The 23330-nt window shown below is 38.3% G+C and overlaps 1 protein-coding gene across 1 annotated transcript in view; it reads right to left on the reverse strand.

Annotated features, from left to right (window-relative positions):
• Positions 1-23330, reverse strand: part of LOC121417892 (nose resistant to fluoxetine protein 6-like) — a 55334-nt gene that overhangs the window by 18251 nt on the left and 13753 nt on the right. The window contains exons 2-7 of the mRNA XM_041611630.1: positions 12557-12775; positions 11877-12022; positions 11224-11305; positions 10587-10677; positions 5058-5230; positions 4422-4601 (exon numbers count right to left, since the gene is read on the reverse strand). Of these exons, the coding sequence (XP_041467564.1) occupies positions 4422-4601; positions 5058-5230; positions 10587-10677; positions 11224-11305; positions 11877-12022; positions 12557-12775 (891 nt within the window). The remainder of the gene's footprint in view (positions 1-4421; positions 4602-5057; positions 5231-10586; positions 10678-11223; positions 11306-11876; positions 12023-12556; positions 12776-23330) is intronic.

Below are 23330 nucleotides of genomic sequence, written 5' to 3' on the forward strand. Positions count from 1 at the left end.
TAGTTGGATTTCTTGGTTGCTTTTCCTCCACTGCTGCAACCTCACACTCCTGCTCTTCCAGAGCTCGGCTGTACCTTATGGCCCGCTTCACTTCATTCCTCTGACCCTCCATTCTCAGAAAGGCCTCTGTGTTTAAAGCAGCTTCCACAGCATCATCCAATGTGCGAGGTTGAGCACGGAACAATCCCTCTCTTATTTCTGGTGTTACTATGGCATCTAGGAAATGCCCTCGGGCAAGCCGATCTTGCCCCTTTTCGTCAAATTCGGGATATGCCAATCCACACAGCTCCCGTATTTTCTGTCCTAACTCCTGGAGACTTTCCTTTGGTTGGCGACGACGTTGCCTCAACTCCGCCAGGTATACCTCAGCTTTGCCTCCTAGGCCAAACCTGTTTCTGAGCCTGTATACCAACTCGTCGTATGTCAACACCACTCCAGGTTGTTGGGTCAACAACTTCACAGCAGGGCCCCTCAGACTTGCAGCAAGAAACTGAACTGCTTCCCTTTTTGTCCATCCGTTTACTCCAGCACAGGCCTCAAAGTGATGCAAATAATCTTCGACAGGTGTACGTCCATCAAATCTGTCCGGTACCAGATGTGGTCGTCTGCCAATCATAGCATCAAAATTTGCCATCCCCGCATCCTGAATATGTGGGGAAAACTGTGGGGGTGTAAATTGAACACCGGGTCTTGCAGTAGATGATCGTCTCATCTGCTCTCTGGGCGTTGAGCTGAATCCAGCCTGCTGTGCCCCTTCCATCTGTGAGTCATACCTTGGTCCTCTGTCCGCTTGTCCACTCACAGTTGGGGGAATATCCTGTCCACTTGATTCTGCACCGGGTGCTTGTCTTATGGACAATCTTAACTGTTCCATCATTTGGTCAATCTCTGTCATGCTCCTCTCTAAGTGCGCCATCATCTCTCCTGGCGTCGGTCGATACTGCATATTTCCTTGTTGTGCCATTGTCACTGGATCCCACTTCTGACACCACTTGTGACGGAACCGCTGGGCGGCGGCGTGGGTTCGGTCCGCCGGCAGCTCGCTCTTGTCAGGATGCCTGCCGCCGGCGGGTGCGTCGCCGCGTCGATTTCCAAACTTTTAGTCGTGGATCCGTTTGGCAGAGATATACTGCCGCAGTTGACACTTGCACACGCCTCGATCCTGTCAGTACCACAACCAGGCAACCTCCAGACGGCTACACTCTTTGTTGTCAGCTCCAACAGCTCACCCGACCATATGCATCTGATTCCTGTAGTTAATTTCCTACGACCATATGCATCTGATTCCTGTAGTTAAGCTCCTACGACCATATGCATCTGATTCCTGTAATTAAGCTCTCTCGACCATAGGTATAGACTATGGTAATTTCCTCTGTCGTCTGCTTACGACCAGCTACTACGTCTGTTCAGTACAGCAACCACGTCTGCTCCGTACTGCAACCACGTCTGAATTTCCGTACTGCAACCACGTCTGTTCAGTACACGACCACGTCTGATACCGTACTGCAACAACGTCTGTTCAGCACTGCAACCACGTCTGTTCAGTACCACGACCACGTCTGAGTCCGTACTGCAACCACCGACATCTGTTCAGTACTGCAACCACGTCTGTTCAGTACCACGACCACGTCTGAGTCCGTACTGCAACCACTGACATCTGTTCAGTACTGCAACCACGTCTGTTCAGTACCACGACCACGTCTGAGTCCGTACTGCAACCACTGACATCTGTTCAGTACTGCAACCAAGCACGTCTGATTCCGTACTGCAACCACGTCTGTTCAGTACCGCAACCACGTCTGTTACCGTACTGCAACCAGGAACCTCTGTTCAGTACCGGAAACTACGTCTGGTTCTTCGACCATATGTATGGGTCCTTCTGCAGTCAGGTTCCCACGACCACACCCATTGGCTCTGCTCTACTTGTAGTTTTCCCGTTGTCTGCTCCGGACCTCCGACCGTCTGCTTCCAGACCAGCAACCATCCGCTTCAGACCAACCCGTCTGCTCCGGACCACCAGCCGTCTGCTCCAGACTCCGAACCGTCCGCCTCCAGACCAACCAGACTACCAAAAGAGCAAGCCCTGGTATAGTCTCTTGCTGGCGTGCAAAAGACCCAACATACAAGGAAATCTAACCACAGTCGTCGCCTAGGATTCTAGGTTTCCCCGTGGAAAGACATGCGAACGATCATATACATCATTTCGATCGCATCCACCAACTTTATTTATTGGATAGCGAATCCAAATCGATCTGCATACTTTACGTGCAATGCACCCCGTGGGCGCCGTATTTCAACAGATCATCGGCAAAGCCTCACGAGTACACCAACTTACTGTACTTATGCATTAATTATACAATATCTGTTATAGTTAACCTCTGTTACAATCTTAAAACAGCTATAACTTTGGTCTCCGAAACCGGATATGCATGAATGACATATCAAATTAAAGCATTTATTTAGATCAAGCTAGTGATAACCATAATAATCAGTTAAACATCTCCAGGAAATTGTTATTCCACAAAAACGGTTCAAAACATGCATAACTTTCAATGTCTTATCTACGTCGTTATTACTGTAGAAACATGCATGTAATATCGCCAGCTACGACAAAATCATTATAAATCAACCAAAAATAATTTCCTAACACGAAATAAAACCCATTTCGTGACAATATCAATAAATAAATAGAACAAAAAAAGTGCATTTGACAGAATGGGAATATCTTGACTGGAAATAAGACAAAATGGTAATTTGATTTACATTTTAGCCCAAAACGAAATTTGATTATTTTCTCCTAAATATTCCCTTAATATATATTTCAAGCACTTGGAGAGTAGAATTTGCCGTGATATTATATGTTATGTTACAAAGGGCTTTGGGCGTGTTCAATGAAACAGTCCCCGACTTCGCAAACAAAATGGGCATCCCACATTCTACATGAACCTTTTAATACTTGGAATAGACTGTATATGATTCCCTTTAAATGTTGTCTTTCAACATAACTACTTTACTTTCAACGCAAATTTTTCAATCGAATAATTGGGGTGAACAAACATCTTTACGATATGGGCTTGTCTGAATCTAATTCATGTACATTTTCTTATTCTATTTAAAGTATTTCGAATCTGTTTTGGAACTGCCCTGTACTCAACAAATTATTCAGAACTTCCAAACCTCTTTTTTGAACAATGACCTTTATTTGAATACGAATTAATTTTGTTTGGTTGCCCTGACACTCAATACTCAACTGTAAATAATAATTGTCTACATTTATATAGCGCTTAATACATCGGAACGACGTCTCTAAGCGCTTTACAGACATATTATTACCCCGGTCATCGGATCCTTGCATGCCCGCATACAATGTATGTACCTTCTCCACTCCCTGGCGAGCATTCCAACAAGAATTCCAAGACTCAATTGCTAGGTATACTACATATAGGCTTTCACATCCTACCGGGTACCCATTTCACACCTGGGTGGAGAGTGGCAAAGTGTGGATTAACGCCTTGCCAAAGGACGCTAGGCCATGGTGGGATTCGAACACACGACCCTCTGATTACAAGGCGAGAGTCAGAACCGCTACACCACGACGCTTCCACCGTTAACCGATATATTCTTCACACTAGATATTTTGAGTTTTTTTCGACACTTTATAAGGGTGATCGGTTGTGTTTTGGCTCTTTTAAGAATGTATTAAAACGCTATTGTGAAATTGAAAGGGTTCTCAGTCAAACACATCATAAATTTTGTTTCATCATTCAGATAATAGTACGCATGTTCAGTTGTTGTAAACATGTTCGCTTCATGATTTTTCTGGAAATTGAATTGCTCTCGTGTTTGATTTTGAATAAAATCTTCCTATGAAAAAAAAGTTCAATGAAACAGCGGTATGTAAATGCGTTGGCTTGATAAAACCAAACATACGAAGAAGAAACATGGACTTTAAAAGCAGTATGGCTGCTACTTGAAAACCGTCGTCTGGAGGGAAAAACACCCTTTTTTACATCTAAACAAAATTTTTAAAGGTCAAAAGATACTTGATATACCAAGAAGTAGCCGTTAAAAATACCATGCAACAAAAAGTCATCAGAGTTCTGTCAGTGATGACCTCCTTGTGACGTGGGGGGCGATTTCCCGTCAAGGTAATATTCTTACCATGGAGCTGTTATAGCTCTATGTTCTTTTTTTTCAAAGAAAGTCTTTATTTAATATTTCTCCACAACGCATATAAACAAATGCAAAATGTATGTGATACATCGAATTCAATATCATACATATACACAATACATAATTTAAATAAGCTCGATGTGCCTCGATTCATCAAGATATACAATAAACTTATTTTGTTGCATGTGCATAGTTCGTTCTATCTCATGCTGATACTTTAATTCATGTTCTATGCTCTATGTTCTTACCAAGTGCTTGCGATTTTTGTTGGAAACTGAATGAATGTCCCAGTATTATCCAGAACATACTAATAACTCTCATTCCGTGAAGACACACAATGTCATCTTTCGCTGATATCGTACTAGTGATTTGATTTACAGAACGAGTCAGAGAGAAACAGAGAAAACACCGCCGCCACGTCGACAGATCTGCAGTACAAGAAAAATTGATATTATTTATTTCTTCTTTAAAAGCTTAGTATTAATGTAATGAACTGATCAGGTAATGAAAACCCAGCAATAACTTTGAAACAAGGAAACAAATATCTTGATAAAACATATGCAAATTTATTCTGAAATACCTGTCAAGAAACCATTAAATATTTAGTTTCTTAGCAGCACTTTTGCTGTGTTGTAACAGAATATGAACGTAAATCACAAATGAATTTGAGACGAATATGTTTTTCCTTTCACATTTTGTGTTTTGTTATTGTCTTTATAATTAATCTGAATGTTTAGTGAAATTAAATAAATCAATAAATGACATGATTAGATAGGTCTACCAAAATATTAACAATATAATTTCATATTAGACACGAACACAGCCACCTAATTGTCAATGATTTATATATTTTTAGGAGTAAAACGAGAGTCAGAATCAATTACCTTTAGAATAATCTCTTTCAGTCTTTCTGTGACTATGTTCATTGCTATTGCAAGAAGACTGCTGTTGAAGTATGGGTATACTTTCTTCATCCGAGATGCTGGTATAGTGATGGCGATAACTCTCATAAGCTGTTGCGCCCAGACAGAGTGCAAACAGCAGTGAAATAAAAACTCTACCAGCAAAGGAGAAAACGGATTTCATATCAGTATTGGTTTATATCGTTAATAAATAACATGTACAACAGAAGATCAAAAAGACCAGAAGTCCGTTATACAGTGCGTATAAAAAAATCCTGTAAAATTATACATTTGTAATATCCTGAAGATTTTTCCACATTTTAACATTGGTACAGATCCATTTAAGCAAATGACGATATAACTGTCGAAAAATGTTTCCGCTTGAGTGAGCACCATCTTACTTTTGAATAGTTAGTGAAAAATGATTTGCGCAGAACTGAAATAGTTGTGGGAATAAAAGTAGACCTTAATCATGAAGAACACATGGAATTGGGCTAGGAAAAATTGATTTGAAGATATCTTTTACCTTTTTTAATTTGTTTCCTTGCCCAAAACACTTTTAAGAGTGCATTGCGCCCCACCCCACTCCCCCACACACCGATGCCATCGTAACAATATTTGCATTACACTGAGCTGTGATTTACATGAAACGGCTTAGGCTTGATTTTCATTTTGTTAATCATTGTTGAGAAACAAGTATTAAATGAAAAATGAAATGTAAACCTTCTTTAAATGATAAAAACTTAGTGAAAAATGCTGGAGATGTCTGACATGAACTTTTGTTCAGATTCAGTTATGTCCTCAGATCCAGCTGGCAGAAAAAGGGTAAAGGTTGTGCTTACTAAGTGTTGACATTTCAATTTGGGTGGCAAAATTGTTCTAAAATGCTTGAATGTATCCATTTTATTTCCATTGACTAAAAGTGCAAGGGAATGTATGAGAAATGTTTCACAGGGTAAGTTTGAATTTGCCCTGTCCCCTTGACACAGAGTGAAAACGAGCATTTCTGCGCAAACAGATTTCTGCGACCTTTACAAAAATTGACAGTGCTCACTCAAGTGTAACATTCTGTCAAAACTTTTACTTTCATTGGATAGATGAGACCCAAACCCAAGATTATATGTGAAAAAATTACCCACATGTTGTATATTTTTAAATTCCCAGGGCTTTTTCAAAGTGTAAACTTTTTTTTTTGATACGCACTGTATAAAGACTTACAACTATTGTAACTTTGTCATTATTAGGGCCTCCATTCAAATCTTGATTGTGATTGGATGCTTGAGCCAGTGGCGGATCCAGAGGGGGGCGCCCCGGGCGCGCGCCCCCCCCCCCCTATTTTCGCCGGATTTTTTTTTTTTTTTTTTGGATGGTTATATTTACTGGATTGGTACAATGTAGTCAATTTCAAGGGCTAGATCTAGTCAAAACTATATTTTAACTTACACTCATGGCCTTTGTGTTCGCACAAATGCACCTCTGTCATACTGTATTGCAATATGTAAATTCCGGAATTCCAGGGCGCGCAAGTCGATTGGTTGGAAAGTTGCACCACTTGTAATCGGGAGTTGCAGTGCAGTGACCAGTGTGAAGATGTTGGATTGGATATCATTTTTTCCCGAAATTTTGTGTTTTTTGTAACATGCGTTTGTCCGTTTTTATGGCAAATACATGTAAATTGTAAGTAACAGATCGCGAGAGAAAGTGTCAACGATGCGAATGATAATGTCTATCCCCGAGATTATTCTTCACTCAAAGATGAAGCCCTATATCGGGCGCCACGTGCGCAGCATTATCATTCTGCCTTGGTCATGTACGTTTTCACTGAAATGTATAGGTCAGACATATTTGTATTTAATGTAAACTAACTTTTACACTTTCTGGTAGATTCAGAGGCATATTATCCAGGGCGCCCCAACTAAGTTTCGCCGAAGCAATCATTCCAACGAATTATCAATTAAGGAGCAAAATTGTATATTCTCAATCACCAGTCGACCCCACTCCGCGTTTGCTGTGTATAGGCAGCTATTATAATATGTCAGTGTAAGGAGCGAAGATTTTATGTGACGGGGGGGGGGGGGGTGGGTTGGGGAGAATAAAAATACTTTCGTGCTGGGGAAAAACGTCCCGAGGACACATTGTGTATTGTTAAAAAGAAGAAATTGTGACATTAACCCCCCCCCCCCCCCTTACCCCATTTTAATGTTTGATAATCTATAGGTTTGCTGATTACAATATATCTTAAAAAAAAAAATTGCCAGCAAAATCGAAAACGTAAACAATAAAAACGATGAGAATCCCCTTATGAAGCATTATATTACTTTGAGGTTGTGCAGAATGACTGGATTATTGAAGATGATTTGAAAATAATACGAGGGAAAAGGTTGATTACTAGAAGATGATGTCGTTTTTTCTGTAGTTTGTAACAATTTACTGTGCATTTTGGGAAAAAAGAACCAAATTTTATGCATGTTGCCATACGACTAAACAATTCTCGTTTGAAACACACAATGTATATACACAAATGACAATAAACAGAATGGATTATTCGGAACTTACAAGTCTCAGTTTCGTATCATTTAAATGTGACGTTTCAATCACACGATGCAAGCAAGTGAAGAGCCTTTGCCAAATGTATGTTTTGAATGACCGCTTATACGGTGTGTGACTGGAAACCAGCTCCTAAATGAGTCAGTACAGCAGTGGCGTAACTACGGGGGGGGGGGCATGGGGGGGCACGTGTCCCCCCCCCCCCCCAATCGGCTGACCAAAAAAAAAAACGGGGAAAAGGAGAAAAAGAGGGAGAAAGGAAGAGAAACGTAGTGGGAAAGAAGACATTATTGTTCATTATGATGTTATATTATATCATAATTATGTTATGTTATATTACATAAGAAACATTTTTTCATAACTTTATGAGACATAATTTGCTCAGGGCCTATGTCTTCATTGCTCCTGGTGCTCGCATTGTCTGTTACCGAGAAATATAATCATGCTATACTAAAACCTCCCGTTTGCAAGTCAACATACACCAAACTGCCAAATATATTTCCTCGCACTTCGAGTTTAATATTATTGTTTTATGTACAATAGTATGCTTCTTTTTCATGACTACTTATAGTGATTGCCCCATTTTAAGGTCTTAATATAAAACATTTCCTGTCCGTGCTCACGTTCGCAGTAGTGGATTGGTGAAATATGAGTTCCTAGAATCAGTCCTTAAAATGTCCCTTTTTCTAATCTGAATATCAAAAATTTTCAGCTCGCGCTTTGCGCTCGCATCATTTGGTTAGTATAGACTATGTATGGTCTTCGTGGATTCCTAAAAACAAGCCTTGAAATGTCCCTCTTCAGTTCTGAATTTCCTACATTTTCAGCTCGCGCTTCGCGCTCGCAAGAGTTGATTAGTGAGATGGGTATGTTAATCATGATGACAAGTGCTTTATGTGCATGTTTAGATGCAATCCTAACAAAATAAGCAAGCGCTTATTGGCACTCGCATTAGATTACTACTGTGAGATGTGTATAATCTTAATGGATTTCTGAAATATAGTCCTTAAAATCTTCCTATTTGGGGGTCAATATTTACAAAAAATCAGCTCGCGCTTCGCGCTCGCATTATTTAGCGAGACAAGTACGGATTTCTTGATTATTCATGATTACAAAAGATTGATTACAATGTCCTTTTTTAGGTCTGAATATAAAAAACTTTAAGCTCGCGCTACGCGCTTGCGTTATTTGACCAGTGAGAGACATTTCCGTTTGATGGCACTGTCCTTAAAATGGCTCTAATAGGTCAGTATACCCAGCAACTGGGCGCGCTTCGCGCGCTCACTTAGTGACTCAAGATTTTTGCTGGTGCCCCCCCAATGCCATGACTCACGGTACGCCACTGAGTCAGTATGTGTCTTTTAATTCATGAAGTTACAGTGATTTAAGTGTGCATTTTTCTTCTAAAGGTGCTCTCAAAATACGACTTTTGGACATGATTTTTTGAAAAAGTCCTCCCCCCGCTCGGTCGCTTCGCTCCCTCGCCGCTGGCGCCCCCCCTATTTCAAAATCCTGGATCCGCCCTTGTGAGCCCTGTAACCATGGCATTTGTTTATAATTGCTCCAACGTTCTCGTTCCTTTTCATTATCCCCTCAAGGTGCAGAAGTATTATTATCATTATGATCCACCTTTGACCATAATTCCTCTCATTTGATTTTTTCGTTGCACATTCTGTAACACCAAGGAGCTTCAAACAGTTTGAAGCTCCTTGGTAATACCATGGTCACATTTGCTCTACGGCGGCCGTACGGCGAGTCGAAAACAGCCGTTTTATTCATTTTACTAAAACCACCAATATGTAGCTGGTACAAACAAATGTTAAAACGGCTGATTTCGACTCGCCGTACGGCCGCCGTAGAGTAAATGTGACCAAGGTATTACACTAATAATGTCAATGGTTTATAAAACAGTTTTTGTAACATTTAAAAGCTACTGAAATAGTTCAAGTTATCGGCTGCGTGCATGGGTTATTTTAACTAGTACCAGAACTCTGGAGTCCGTTTCACAAAAAAAAAGTTAATGGCAAATTGCAAATTTTGATGAATTTGAATCCGTGTTGAAATCATTTTGATGAGTATTGCACATCCTTTCCAGCCTATAACAATCATTTTGTTTCTATAAGAGGTTAAGACTATATTATCATTATTGAATGGACGAGTATGCATATAAAAAAAGGTAATTACCGAGAAAATTGACACGCTTTTAAAGTAGCAAGGGGGTTAAAAACTATGCAATCCGACAGCCATTGATTTTCTTAACAACGGGCATAGACCCTATGGCCCGTATTCTGAAGTCGGGTTTAACTTAAACTCAGGTTTAAAGTATGGATAGTCAATTGTTACATAAATCACTAACGGTAGAGATATCATTATGTCAGCTCATTTGGCTATCAAATCATGATTGTTTTAAGAAGTATAAATAAATGATTGTCTTCACCATTGATGAATCAAAAAGAGCACAATAAACATAAGAAACATTCAACTTAATGAAAAATTTTGACATGTTTGGCTTCCCATAATTTCGTCTTCTTTTATGAGGCCGCCATCAATTCAAGCCTACCCGCTCACGATGGCGGTCTCCTGCGTTCATTTATTACATTATATATATATATATATATATGTTTACATTTATAAAAGATTAATTTATACTCACATCCTTATTTGTATTTATTATGTAATATGACCACATTGTTTATATTGTGAATTATTTTGTATATTGTAATTATAAATAATTTTGTATTGTGTTTTTGAACGCAGAAATAAATGCAAACAAACAAAAAAAACAATAATTTTAGCACAGAGTTAGACCATGGTCTAAGTTAAACCTGAATTCAGAATGCGGGACTATGTAAACCATTTGAAATTTGGTTCTTAACATAAGTTTGCATGAAATTTATCATTAATGAAGGTAGAAGTAGTATAAAAGGATTAAAAACATAATAATTGCAAACTATCAATACATACATGGTGCATATGAACCCAGAATCGCTTGATGGATTTAGTCTATCACTGCAGTTGATCATCTGATCCTTAGTACCGTTAAATAATAAAATCTCTGCAATGAGAAAAGAGTGGCATAAAGAGGTCAATTTAGAAATGTTCGTACTTGAAAGCGATACAGCAATGTTATCGATTTATCTGGGGAGGGTGGTGGTGGTGATGATGATGGTGCTGGTAATGGTAATAATGATGGTGGTAATGGTAGTGGTGGTGGTGGTTGATGGTAATGATGATGATGGTGGTAGTGGTGGCGATGATGATGATGATTATGAAGATTATTATAATTTATTATATTTTAGTATTTTTTTAATTTGCATTGTTACTTGATTTTAACGGAACTAAATTCAAATCAAATCAAAATCAAACCAAAAATTAACCAAACCTCTGTACGGAGGTAAAAATCCCAATATTCAAGAGGTTTAGCCATGGCAACTATAAAAACTACTGCTGTTGCTATTAGTCGTATTCCAACTACCACCACTACGACTCTACCGTAAACTACGAGCTTTAACGATAAATACAAACAAATCTGTGTAAAAATAAATATTTCTAATCATACATAGGCCTGTTCATGAACAATATATATATAATTCATACTCACCAATTAATTTAATGGCATCATTGATATCCTTTCCTGAACATACTTCAGGAACGCAGAGGCCAAGTGACAATGAACCACTCACCTAAAAAATGCACAGAGGTGTACTTATCATATTAGCAATTGGGAGAAAAGTCTAATAACTCAGAGCCCAAGTTATATGGGCGTGGTCAATGGCGTGCATGCTTTGAAACCTTGTCAGGTGAGCAGATATTTTCTTAGAACAAAAAAATGGAAGAAGAAGAGATCGTTGGTCAGCCTGACATTTCTAGAAGGACTTTCCCGATAAAATATTTCTGACATTAAAGAAAAAGATTCCTCTAAATTATGTCAGGTGCATTCTCCGCCCCTTGGTGGGCGTGGCTGATATACTCTCCTCTAGCTTACACATAATAACAAAATACATTATAAAGTTTTACAAGAGATTAAGGGCGTGGCAGATCACCCCCCCCCCCCCGATTATCCCTTGATTCCCCCCCCCCCTTATACATAATAATAAAATACATTGTAAAGTTTTACCAGAGAGTAAAGGCATGGCAGATCACCCCCCCCCCCTATACATAATAACAATATATTATAAAGTTTTACCAGAGAGTAAGGGCGTGGCAGATAACCCCCCCCCCCCCAATCATCCCTTGATTCAACTACTGTATTACCCTCGTGCTGAATGCCTCTACGTGTATTGGTAACTTGAGGAGACAGTAATGAAGATCTGTAGCGTCCATACACTGCCTGAAATCTCCTAACCAGGCGAGATTACCCTGTAAGATCCCCGAGGATGGCTTGCCCGTTGCATCTATGACTGAAACGAAAAAGCAAATTAACTTGATATTAAAGAACTTTGTAGCTTATTTTGCAACCATTCATTAAATATTACCAAGGGGTTTAAAAGTTGATGGGGGGCTGACCATGCACAAGTACACCATTCTTATCCCCCTCCCGTGGTTAAGCATTCCCTGTTTTCAACGGCTTGACTTGATTTTCTTTAAAAGTGTAGGCCCATTCTTTCTCTTTTAAACCTGTACACAACTATAATAACTAAAATGTGTCCAAGGATTCACACATTTTCAGGAACTGTTTATTTTTACCCTTAATATATACTCCAATTGAAATATCAAAATCACTGAATCAAATAATTAAAACGAAAAGAAGTGTTTCGAATTCATCGGGTTTCAACACTATCATGCTTAACCACAATATGTAATACTTATGTAGATATGCTATTCGAGAATAAAACTAATTCCTATGGTGCTATACTGGTATTGACATGGACTGTCAAACATGAATTTAAATTTCCGATGATGGTATTAGAGACACGGACAAGGATTCAACTTACTTGTATTCCGCTTCTCTCCTCCTTCTGCGAAGATCTGCTCAATCTCAGTGAAACATTTTGATTTATAAGAATCCTCACCAACCCTGAGAGATGAAAGAATGTTCTCTTCAATCCAGTCATTCCAAAATGTCATCATCTTCTCGCCTGGTAAGTCATTCCTCTCAAGCCCAGCTCGGACAGGAGAGAAACAACATACACCCGATAGGAAGAATAATATACCTAGGTAGATAACAAACATACACAAAAAAATAATAATGCGGGATACCTATCTAGCATCATTCTTCAAGGTCCAGAGGGCCTGTCTCTCATCTTTCACAACATGGGGCATGGGTGCGAATCACAGCCATGGCGCATTTTCCTTCAGCAAGATATTTAGCCACATTATGATGCACTCAACTCGTGGTTAAGCCGGGAAATAATATATGTGTTTTGTACTGTTGTCATTGTTGTATCCTATAGAAAACGTAAAGATATTATTACCATTATTACTCAAAAGTCCCTGGAGTTTAAACGTAACAAGATATAACCATAACAAGACTGGGTGGGATGATATAGCCCCCCCCCCCTTTCCCCCGACAAATTTGTAACGCGAAAAGCTGGCGCCAAGCGCCGCCTCACAGTGGGCCAGAATGAATATTAAGGGGACCAAAATTATAATCCGTGTTAATAAAGTTTTTACTGAAACATTTTGTTCAGGGGCAATAACAATGTCTTTTTATTATTGTGAGCTCTTTTTGAAGAATTTTGTGACCTTTTTCGAGATTTTAACTCGAATCGTTATTAAACCAGCTCTGGTAACTTTGACACCACGAAAGTGTTTACCAGGAGTGGAACTAGACGCTGGAAATAGACGTCGGTGAACGCCAACGTAACGAAGCCATTACCGATTATGCCGGGGCTACAGCCGGCCTGCAGCCTGTTGGAGATGACCACTCGTCTCACTTAGCTGGTTAATCAAGCATTTTACCGGCCACGGGAACTGTTAACCTGGACGAGTTCAATAAGAACCTGGGAACGCTTTTTTGGCCGAAAGTTTTTGAAGCGATCTCGAAGGCGACCTCGGAATCAATTATGGACACTGTAACACAGCGTATCAATCAATCGATCGACCATGACAATCAATCAAAGATGTCAATGATTCAAAAGTTAGAAGAAATTCAAGATTTGCATCAAAAGATGAAGAAATCAACTTCCGAAATTGAAGAGCTGTATGAATTGAAGAATTCCCCAAAGTTGCCTGCGAATCTATGACTTGCCAGAATCTGCAAATGAGAAGACCTATGATGTGACCTTGAAGCTAATCGGTGACAAGCTTGGGATCCAACTGCTATACCGAGAGATATCGATAGGTCTCATAGGCTCTATAAGTAATGCAGAGCTCTAAGACAAGACCAAAGTGGAGAAACTGAGAACGAAAATAATGAGGAGAAGATGGAAATTTATTGTAACACAGCATTGATCTGGGCAACAGAAGGTAAAATGAAAAGGGGCAGGCCCAAAAGAACTTGGCGGCGAATAGTAGAAAAAGAAATGACCCTGGCTGGATGGAGGACGTGGGCAGAAGCCAGATCTGTGGCCTCTGACATGTCAGATAGGCAAAGATGGAAACGTTCGCTGGAGGCCCTATGTGCCACTAGGCATCTGGAGGATAGGTAACAGGTAACATGGGCTCTATATCCAAGATATCATGAAGGTCACATGGAATCAAGCCTCTACTTGTCAAGTTTGCCAGCAGAATGCCAGGTACAATGCAAGGAATGATGTGTATCGCGCTCGCATGAAGCTGCAAGGAAGCAATATTTTCATCAATGAGCATCTCACCAGAAATCGTCAAGCTCTCTTCAATTGCGACCACGTGAGGTTCCAATTGCAAGTTTATTTAAAAATACCCCTTTCATTACTGTTCAGCACCGAGGTGTTATTTTTTACTATGTTATATTTTTTCCAATTTTGCAGTGGTATTTTTTTTATGCATCTCAATACTATCTAATTAATTATTTTGGCACCCTTTTCAGTATTCCCTTTTTAAACGTGCAATATTTTGTGTAATAGTATTTATATATTTTTATTTATGTCTTGGGAGCGGCATGTGTGGGGGCTCATGCCTTCGGGCAACAGTGATGAATTTCGCTTTTGTGCCCCCTGACCCACATGCCGTTCCCGCATTCTTTGCATGTTAATGTACTGTAAATTTTCTAATGTAATGTGTATGTACTTTTTTATATTGGTCAAATAAATAATAATAATAATAACCAGGTTCGCGACCACGTGAATGTGCGAAAAGCCTCGTAAAACGACGGCAATATCTCTGCTCTGACAATGGATAACAGGAGAGTAAAAATCTTGGCTGGACGCGACCTATAAAACTTATAAGGAACATTTCGCAATATGACTCAGCAATATCTGACGTTTTTACGTGCCAATAAGGTATACCCATGTCTTGATTGTTCTAAGCCTGCAAAAACAACCATAATACTGTCCTTTTTGTACCACTTGTTATGTTACCGTTTCATAATTTACTTGAACAGAATGTGAATGACGATAGAAAGGAACCTGCTTACAATAAATTTCATCGTGACGGTTGTGAATTAATATTTAAACACCTAAGTATGCATCGTGGCTTACAGATCTGTCTAAATGTTTGCTCCCTTTAAGAGTGTCGATGCATTCACTTAATGTGAAACCAGTCTGGATGACAATTACACGCTCCATGTAGATATAGACAAGGAGGTGGTATCATATTACACACATGGAATCAAATCGAATTTTCAACTATCCTTCTTTTTCTACTTTTTCTTCTTCTTTTTTCTTCTCCTTCTTCTTCTGATAAAGTACAGTCCATCGACTGGTGTATTGTCGTACTACATTTGGATGGTCTGTTGTGGAGTATGTGCAGTGCCATTTTAAAAGATTTTACAAAGTTACTAAGTGCTGACAGAACTTAGTAACTTTGTAGAATCTTTTAAAATGGCAAAAAACCATGCTCCTTTATCAATGAACTGAATGATAACCTTGGTTACTCTGCAAAAGTAAATTATATTGTGATTTGGTATCGACCACCCGATATACCTCAACGAGTTGTTCAGTAAGAGTATCTAGAATCGAAATCAAACGATTATTAATTCATGGTGACCAAAATTGTGATGTAAAGGCATGGGTGAAATGGTGAAAGGTAGCAAGCGGTGATGATTTTTTTCTCTCCACTCCACGACCGCTCCAACAACGCTCGGGCGGTGTGACCATGCCTTTAGAAAAGAGGGCCATGCAGCAAGTCATATTAAGAAACTACGGCAATTCATTTCTAAACCAACGAGAGCAACATCTGAAACTAGTACTATCATTGATTTGTCATCAAATAGCACCAATCAGACTTAGCGACCACTACATGCTTGTAGCTGCAGTTGGTAATTGTAAACCACCAAACTCAAACCATATATAGGTACATAGAATCTTGAAACCCGGAAAGCATTAATCTCAATCTCAACAGTTTATTTAATGATTTATATGCTGAATCTTGGTGTCAAACACCAAGTACGAATGATGTTTCTAATTCTTTCAGTAAATGGTACACTGCTTTTAGGAAAATTCTCGATAACCACGCTCCCTAAGTAAAGGGTATATATAGGCGCGTTAGGAAGAGAGGTGCTCTTATAGTCCTTCGATAAATAGTGGAATAGGAAATGATCATGGGAGAAAGGGACAAACTTAAAGCAAAAGCTGGAGTAACTAGACTTCATAGTGGTTAAAATACGTATAAAGCATCTCGAAACCATGTAACAACTGTTATTCGCAAATATGAGACTATGTTACTGAAACTCTATTGAAAAATAAAGGTAGACCTTCATAAATTTGGAAACTCTTACGAACTCTGATAGCAGAGTCGAATCAGTCAAACGTGATAAATTGCATTCAATGCGGAAACATTGAATTTGTAAACCAGAAAGATATTGCAAATGTTATCATTGACGTATCTAAAAAACAACAACAACTAAAACTTGCTCATTCGCTCACAAAAGGCAATGCCATTCAGTATCTAGATAAAACGGAGGATGTTTTTCTTTCTTGCAAATCACTGAGCGTGACAGTCTTTTGCCACCATTCCTAAACACAAAGCCAATCGTGCCCTACTCTTCTAACAGAGTATTGGGTCCATCATTTTGGATATATCTAGCACAATACAATGGGAATTGTATTTTGTATCTGTATGTTAACAGGAAATCAATGAAAACAGCTTTGCTCATTCGATTTTTTATATTTTTTATCCAGCATAAATGTTGAATAGATAAACAAATGAAAGAATAAATAATCATTATAGAAGAAACAATAGAAGTTCGTTCTAAAAACAAGTACAATGCTTCTTGCAGTCTCGCCTACGTTACGCGATTCAATATCATGAATATAATTATGTAGCGACAGAGTCCGACTTTGAAAACGACAAAGATGAATTTCATAAAGACAAGAAAACAAAGCAATTCATATGATAATAAAATGCTAGAATCATTGACCCAAAATGACCTTTGACCTTGATCATGTGATCTACATGTAAGATTCGTGAAAGACGATCAGTGATACTTGATTACCCCATGTCCACATTCATTACTAAAATATATATATATATATACAATCAGCAAAATAAGTTCTTGGACACTTATAAAAGATAAAATATTCCATATCATTGTATGTCAACATGACCAGACAATATTCCTCTTCTATTACGACATGACATTTTCATGAGAACAGTCATGCATAGATGGTTAAATGCTTTAAACAATAGCAATGTCAGTAAAAGAAAATTGCAAGAAATGAATCAGTCAGTGCACGGCTGGTTACGTACAGGCAAACAATAGCAATGTCAGTAAAAAGAAAATTGCAAGAGAACGGTCATTCTTTCAGTTGTGAAAGTTTGTGTGGCATAAATATCACTTAAACGATAAAATCAAACTTGAAGTCAAATACCACTCTAAAAGTGAAGAGAAATTTATCCACCTTGGATGCATCACTATTCCAATGGAATTTTAAGTCAAAGTTAGTCGATGAAAAAAATGTCAAATTTCAGTATCTTGGCATAAGCAAAAGAAAATTATCCTTATCCTCTTATCTTCTGCAGGGGTGGTGGCCCTAGGTCGACCACTGCTAGGGCGGTCTTCATCAGTAGCCAAATGGTCGCATGTCATAAGGTGGTCCAATTTCGCGAACAGGGTAAAAATTGTCAACATTTTTATTTTTTGATATGTTAAAGCTATTACCATTCTCGAAATAATGAAAAACTTTTAAGTCTCAAATACCTTTATTTTTCCTTAAAATGACTAATTAACAGCTAATTATTACATAGACGTCAATGTAAATGTGAATTTTGAAATGCGTTTTTCTCAAATTGGACCTGCTGCACATAAAATGGTGTCAAAAGTTAATGCAACATTGGATCACCCTATAGTATTTTGCAGTTATAATCTTGAAACATCAATAATTAAACCTGTACCAAATATTGAATAATTATCTATTATTGTAAGCATATTAATTATACTAATTAATTAACCGTATTTAATTTCACATTTTTGCCCCAAAAATACGTGTCACTGTGTTTATATGCTTGGCAAAATGACAACATCATGGGTAGAAATGTTTGTTGCAATGATACACAACATTTACACTAAAAATTAGGATTACAAATTAGATAATTAACCAAATTTCTCCAGTTTACTAATTGATTAGGTTGCAGATCAGAGCTGACATACACATGTATTTCATTGCTGCACCCCTGTTACTTCAAACTTAATGTGCTATAGTTTTTGTTCCTGATATTGTATTGATCTAATTCATAGTAATATATTTAGCCTATAGTTCTAGCTTTAAAATGAGATCTTACTCAATAAATTTGGTCAAGATGCTGTGATGTAGCAACAATTTATCCATGGCACCGTGTGGAAAATTGTTCATACGCCACCCTTTTTGCATACCCAACTTATGAAATGCGACCCAATACCAATGGTTCAAATTTGAAATTGTTGTTGGTGAAACTTGGAAATATCGAGCCACTTGTCTAAATGACTGCTCAGACTGCAACATTCCTATTGCACTTGCACGCTCTTGGTTGGAAAGCTTCATCTTGAAAGTGGGTGTCCAAATGATCCATCTCATCATGCATCTCATGATGCATCCCTAAGCATTCAATTCAAATGATAACCACCTGTTGAAATTGTTGAATGTATGCCTAAAGGATGGCCATGATCATTAGCCATTTCTTGCAATCTTCTTTTACTGACATTGCTACTTTTTAATGCATTTAACCACCCATGCATTGCTGTTCACATGAAAATGTCATGTCATACTGGAAGAGGAATATTGTCTGGTCATGTTGACATACAATAATTTGCCTTTCATTATATCTCTATGGAATATTTTAACTTTTATAAGTGTCCAAGAACTTTTTTTGCCGAGTGTATATCCATATTCTTTCAAAGTTTTGATGGTATTTCAACTATCCCAAACATGTATAGGCCTAAAGAAGTCTTGCCATCGACTTGTAGAGATGGCAAGATAATTTTTAAGTAGGCATGATAACCCCATAAACATGGTAACGTTTATGATCATGTTAACATGGCGACCGAGACACGTTATTTCGCCAAGTCGATATATGAAAAAAGATGTATATGTTACCATAATCCATATTAGAACAAAAGTCAAAATGCGCCCATTCTTTGTTAGAACTTTGTCAGGCAAACTCGTTTTCCCCGATTATAATTCATGAGGGGGTGGGACAAGTGCCCCCACTCCCCCCCCCCCTCCCGCGCCTCCGGCGCTTATGTAGGGCTAAAACTGTCTTCTGTGATGAAGTGGGATGTGTTCGTCGATTCTTTCTCAAGGACTTCACAAGGGGTACTCATTGAATTTTCTCCGTAATAAGTATAGGTATTTAGGAAATCACAAAGCTTTTTGGCCCTCACAGTGTTGTGTAAATTCCAAGATATCTTTCCTATGATAATCTCCTTTTCATGGAAATCTTATTATTTGCAGTGTTTTGCTCATAACAGCCTTTTAAAATGTGCAGTGGGATTTCACTGTCCACGTTTATGGTCTATTTGCTTGGGGTTTTTTAAGGAGAGGAGGAAGGGGCGGGATGAGACTGAAGAGAAAGTCAGAGAGAGAGAGAGAGAGGGGAGGGGGGCGGATGGGGCGGTCGCTTTGACAAAGCGTTTGCTGAATATAAAAGGATGAATTGCGATGAAGAGAATGGAAAGGGAAGGGGGGTAGTTGTCGGATGTCAAATAAAGCTAAATAAATTTATCTAGAATTTATCTAAAAAAAAAGGCTTCCAAAATATAAAGTGTCCGGACGCCTGACCCCCCCCCCCCTCATTTCTAAAACATTCTCTTTCTGTTCTAGATATATTAAGAAACATTGAATATCATGATTTTTGTTAGATTAGGAGATTTTTTGTTTGTTTAAGATTGTACTTTTTTTCTTTCTTTCTTTCATATCCTTTTCCTGGCATCATTCTATCCTTCCTCTTTGCCCCTTTTTTTATTCCATCCTATCTTTCTTTCCTGATCTTCTCTCTCTGTTCATTTTTCTTTCTTTCCTTGTTTGTCTTACTCTCCGTCCTATTTTAAATTTCCTTTTTTCCTTCATTTTTTCTTTCCACTTTTCTTTGCTTCCTCTCCCTTTTCTTTTCATTCTTTCTCGATCCTTCTCTTTTTTAAATTCTCTCCTTAATTTTTCCTCCCTCTCTTTCATCCTTTCTTTCATTCTTTATTCTATTTTTCCTTCTAATTTGTGTCCTTTTTTCTTTATTTCCCTCCCTCCCTTCCAGGGTGACCAGACGTCCCGTATTTCCCGGGATTGTCCCGTATTTTGCTCCTTTGTCCCGGCGTCCCGACAAACCCTTCCCGGGACGCCTTTTTGTCCCGTATTTAAGAATATTGAACAGAATGTAGTGATTTTTTTCATCAAATAACCAACAGATGACGAAGCAGAGATAACAATGAAACTAATTTGGAGATATAATCGGTGGAACAATTATTTAGTTTTCATAACTAGATCTTGTTGTTTCAGCTTTCGTTTTGAGTCTTGTTGTGTATGATGCCGCTGTTTCATCTAATTTTTAAGTTTGACAATGTTTCACTTTAAAATTTTACTCATTTCTAAATAATGTTAGTTTTTCAAAATTCTGAAAATATATTAAAAAACACCAAACTTCATTATGATTTTTGTTAGATGACTTGATTTTTTTGTTTGCTTGAAGTTTGAACTTTTTTCCTTTTTCTTTTGTATCATTCTTTGTTCATCCTTATATCCTTCCTGCTTGCCCTTTTTTGTTCCATCTATCTTTATTTCCGATCTTTTTTTCCTGAACCTTTCTCTCTCTGTTCATTTGTCTTTCTTTCCTTCTTTCTGTTACTTTTCTTTATCAAATTTCCATTCCTTATTTCCTGAATTCATTCATTCTTTCTTTCCTTAAACTTTTCTTTGCTTCCTTCTCACTTCCTCTCCCCTTTTTCGTTCTCTCCTTCCATTATTTTCTCTTTTTGTCATTCTCTCATCTCTTCATTCTTTCCTCCCTCTCTTTTCTCCTTTCTTTCATTCTTTATTTTATTTTTCCCTCCAATTCTTTTCCCTTATTATTTCTTTCCCTTCCTTCCTCCCTTCCTATTTTCTTCTTTGTTTCTTTCTTCCAAAGAATGAAGGAAAATATTTCTTTCCTTCATTCTTTCTTTCCTCCCCTTTTTCTCACTTTCTTTTTTCCTTTCTCTTCTTTATTTTGTCTTTCACACATCTATTCATCTTCCCTTCCTTTCTTTTTTTGTCTTTCTATATTCAAAGAATGACGGAAACCTTTTTTCTCTCTTTTATTCTTTCTTTCATCCTTCTTTTATTCTAATTTTCTTTAATGTTTTTCTTTTCATTTTCCCCTTCAGTTCATTTTTCCTTTCCTTTTCTTTTGTCTTTTCTTTCTCTCCTTCATTTACCCTCCCTTTCAATTCTTTATATTTTTCACATGTCTAACATTGTGTATCTTTTTGATCTTTTTTGTTGATTGTCCCGTCTTTCTTTCAAAGAATAAAGGAAGCATTTTTTCTTTTATTCGTTCTTTCTTTCCTCATCCTTTTTTCTTGCTTCTTTTATTTCTCTCCCTTATGTTTTCTTTCACACATCTTCCCTTCTTTTCTTTTTCTTTCCTTCTAAATTCATTTCAAATAATGACGGAAACATTTTTTTCTTTTATTCTATCTTTCATCATTTTATTCTAACATTCCTTTTTTTCTTTATTTTTTCCTTCATTTTCCCCTTCATTTTTTTCTTTTTATCCGTTCTCAATTCAACTCTTTTCTTACACCTTTTCATTCCCTCCTTCATTCTTTCGTTCACCCCCCCCCCCCCCCCCCACCTTCCAATTCTGTACATTTTTCCCCAAGTCGAACACCGTGTAGCCTCCTTTGTTGATCTTTTTTAAGACCTGGCTCGGTCGACCGCTCATGCAGCGTACTTTGTCGATTGTCCCGTATTTCTTTTTGTGAAATCTGGTCAGTCCTGCTTTCAGCTGGTTCCAAAATCAGATTTTCGTCTTCGAAATCACGACGTTCGAAATCGTGAGCCGCCATGTTTGCATAAAATTCGTGAAGCCGATGTGAAATGCATTATGGGTGAAAACACTACTGCGCAAGCGCAAACCCGAGCTGTTGATCGCGTCGATCAACTTTCCTTATCTGCAGGGGGTGGAAACTCCGCTTCTGCATCCGGTCAGACATGGGGAAATTTTGGAAGGTCAAAAGTGCACACTGCTCCCATTTTTCGCGTACAAGGCTATGGACACCGCAACTTCATGGCACACCAGCGAAACAGAGGCGTGGTCATAAATTGGCCTGCGCGCACAGCGTAAAAATATGCAAATAAGCAAATTGTCACAAATTAGCATAATACGCGACGTGATTGAATATGAAATGTATTCATAGAGCTGCGTCTTTGGTAAATTCATGTCATTGATCGATCCCCCGTTCACCCCCTCAAGGTATTCAGTTGTTTATTCATCTTTTCTTGTTTACATATTTTTTATTTTTTCGCGATTATTACTACATCAATTAATTCCCTTATTTATTTGCTAGATATTTCCCTGGAAGACATTTTGGAAGCTTACAAGAGATTCATTAGTAGGATTGAACTTAGGGATCTGCTTGCTCTATTGGTGTTCATCACTGCCCATTATTTTCATTACACATCATGAATAGCCACAAATATTTGGTTATTATTATTATTTTTTTGGGGGGTGGGGTAAATACTTAAAATGATGAGAAAAATCTGAGCAAGAGAGCAATCAGGTCATTTTGTCTTTATTTTGAAATTGAAATGAACAATCTGGTGCAAATCTTATGAAGATTTTTTTTTTTAAAGTCTGAGTTTGGGATGGGAGCAAAAGAGAGCCCAGTACCCCCCCCCCATGTATTTGCTCTCATCAAGGCTATCTTAAAGGTCACTTCCAAATAAAATAAAAATTTTGTACCTGCCCACCCCCTATATTTCTCTATCGATTCCACCCCCCCCCCCTCTCTCTCTCTCTCTTCCACACACACACATTCCACATAATCATGTGAGCAAACAATTATTCTCATTTCATTTTAATTCCTATCCCACTTTTAAATCAAACTCATTCATGTCCAGGGCCGTCGCCAGGGGGGGTGCGGAGGGTGCGAACGCACCCCCCTTCAGAACAAAAAAAAAAAAAAAAAAAAATACCGGAGGGGGGGGGTAGGGATACTTGAGGGCTCTTTTGAAAAAGATC

The sequence above is a fragment of the Lytechinus variegatus genome, chromosome 1, assembly GCF_018143015.1.
Source record: "Lytechinus variegatus isolate NC3 chromosome 1, Lvar_3.0, whole genome shotgun sequence".
Lineage (NCBI taxonomy): Eukaryota > Metazoa > Echinodermata > Echinoidea > Temnopleuroida > Toxopneustidae > Lytechinus > Lytechinus variegatus.